Here is a 2,625-nt window from a genome sequence, read left to right as displayed (position 1 = left end):
AAGGTCGTATATGACAAGCCCACAGCCAACATCATCCTCAATGGCGAAAAGCTGAAAGAAAAAAAAAAGAAAAAAAAAAAAAAAAAAAGTAGCCAGAAAGTAAAAGTAGATTACTTACAAGGGAAAAACGACTATACCAACAGTTGTTTTCTCACTAGAAACAACAGAAAACAGTAGAATAACATGTTGGGAGTAAATACAATCAAAATAGAATTACATATCTAGCAAAATTATCTTTTAAGACTAACAGAAAAATAAAGACACTTAAAAACTGAAAGAATTTATTAGCAACAAATACTCACTAAAGGAACTTTTTACAAGTTGTGTTTTTTAGAAGGCGTGTTTTTGGAAGAAGGAAGATGATTCTTTAAAGAAGACTTGAAATGCTAGAAAGAATGGTAAGTAAATAAAATTAATTTAATTTGGGGGGGAAGTTGTTTAAAATAATAATGTCTTATGTGTGTGTTTTAAAGGATAAAACTTTAATATTAGACAATAACACATGGTTGGGGGTTATGTGACTGGACTAAAGGACAGCAGAGTGTGAATAACACTAGAATTTAAGGTAAATATGAATGCTGGAAGTTATGCAGCAACCATCTAAAAGATGTAGATTTAGAATGGTACCCATCATTCTGAAAGAGTAGAAATAGAGGATACAATTTCTAGAGGGGGAGGAAATGTAAAAAACAAAAACACCACAACCATCCAAAAGAAGATACAAAAGAAAGAATAAAGAAAGATGGGACAAATCACTAACTATGGTAGAAACAAATCCAAATAAATCAACAATCATAAAATGACACTAAATAAACTAAACTTTCCAGTTACAAAGACAAAGATTGCCAGATTGGTTTTAAAAATACATAATCCAGCTATATAAATCATATGAACACATGAAGAGTTGAAAATAACTGTATGAAAAATGTACTAAGCAAAAAGTAGCCTAAAGAAAGCTGGTATAGCTATATTAATATCAGACACAATAGATTTAAAGCAAAAAGAATTCATTTTTCAGATTAGGTGGGTCATTACATAATGACCAAAAAATCATTTTTCCAGGAAGATAATTGGTGTGCACCAAAGCAACACAGCTTCAAAGTATATAAAATTCTGAGAAAGAAAATGATAATCTCCTCAATGATCACAAAATCTATAGTAGATATGTGCTAGGAAAGAAGCCTCTTATAAAGGAGGGTGGTCTCTGGGTCAAAGTTATGATGAGGAAGTTCTCTGAAGGAACGATGGATCCTCTGTTGAACCCTGGGAGCTTTAGGTGAGAAATTATTAGATGGTTTCAGTTTTTCATGATTTCTGTGTAACTGTACATCACTGTTACCCATTCAGTCAACACTAAGTTCTTTCTGGGCATATGCGTACCTCACCTAATTTATGTAATTCTTTAAGAACTAGATACAAGTTATTACTGTACTTCCTAGAAGAAGTGATCTGGAAAACACAGGCTAAAACTCTTTTTGTTTCAGGGATAGATGACCTATAACATGTATGGAAATAATAGAAGGAATTAGGAAAAATCAACCTAAGAACCATTTGAATATAGATATTTAGCTTTCCTTCTATTTGTCTGTCACCAGAAGCTTTAAAATAATAAAGAAAAAAAATGTGAAGGCAAACTTCATATACATATATACTAAGATTAAAGGAGGATGATGTGCACAGGCCAGACCCATCTCTAGAACTGCCAGCAGACAGTAAATATGAAACCTAGTGAATGAATACATGTCACAGATATGCAAATAGGAAAGCAGGCCTCAGAAAATCTCCATCAAGCTTCAAGAGCAGGATTTGAAAAAGTACTGCAACAAGCCAAAGGCCTCCACAGCTGAAATGACACAGTAAAACTAAACCTCAGCTAATAAGTGTCCAGCTAATGAAAGATGACCACAGTGCTCAGTTTCAACCTCAATGCAAAAAAAAAAAAAGAAACAAAAAAGCAGTAACTAAAACTGAAAGGTATCCCTTACTTTATGATTATTTATAAAATGAAAAATCAGAAATAGAATATTTAATTCAGTAGGGCTCAGGAACTAATTTTAGTTCAAGTCACCTAGTCCCTTGCCCCTGGCAGGGTAACCCAAGCAAACTTCTCATGGAACACAGGGAACTTCCCCCATGAGGCCTGCCTTCCTACCAGCACCCTACCCAGTTCCCCAGAATGGTTTTCTCCTGAATCCTATTCACTGTAGGCCCTAATCTGTAACAGCTGCTAACTGGGCAATGCTGCTAACTTTCACCCCATATCTCTCCAGTAGATCTGCATGGCTAATGCAGGAATTTCAGAGACAATGCTTTAATTCAGTGTTTATTTTAACCAAAGGGAAGCCCAGTACAGAAACAGTCTAAAATTTAAATCTTCTGATTTGAGCTGGAAAGCTCAAGAATTCCCAGGGCTCTACAAAGCCTAGCTGGAGAACTACGGCTCTTTCAATAAAATATCAACTGCAATGAATTAAAATGTCTGGAATAGTTAAGTCCATGAGTTCATAATATTAGAAAAAAAATTAAAACCCTCACTGATAACCTTTGGAGGATGGTAGGAGGTCAATTTATTATTTTCGAAGCTGCCTCTTCCATACAAACTATAACTCAGGATAACTGAACCGC

General features: G+C 34.5%; 1 protein-coding gene across 2 annotated transcripts in view; it reads right to left on the bottom strand.

Moving 5' to 3' along the window:
* The window catches only part of MRPS27 (mitochondrial ribosomal protein S27), a 97,111-nt gene that overhangs the window by 83,051 nt on the left and 11,435 nt on the right, over positions 1 to 2,625 (bottom strand). Inside the window, exon 3 of one of the 2 annotated variants that reach the window (XM_007457060.1) lies at positions 2,096 to 2,104. The exons of the other annotated variant lie outside the window; for it this stretch is intronic. Within the exon in view, the coding sequence (XP_007457122.1) occupies positions 2,096 to 2,104 (9 nt within the window). The remainder of the gene's footprint in view (positions 1 to 2,095; positions 2,105 to 2,625) is intronic. 2 annotated transcript variants of the gene reach the window in all.

The sequence above is a fragment of the Lipotes vexillifer genome, unplaced genomic scaffold (assembly GCF_000442215.2).
Source record: "Lipotes vexillifer unplaced genomic scaffold, Lipotes_vexillifer_v1.1 scaffold241, whole genome shotgun sequence".
Classification (NCBI taxonomy): Eukaryota; Metazoa; Chordata; class Mammalia; order Artiodactyla; family Lipotidae; genus Lipotes; species Lipotes vexillifer.
Note: the sequence above shows the minus strand (reverse complement) of the source record. Positions and strands in the feature narration are given on the sequence as shown.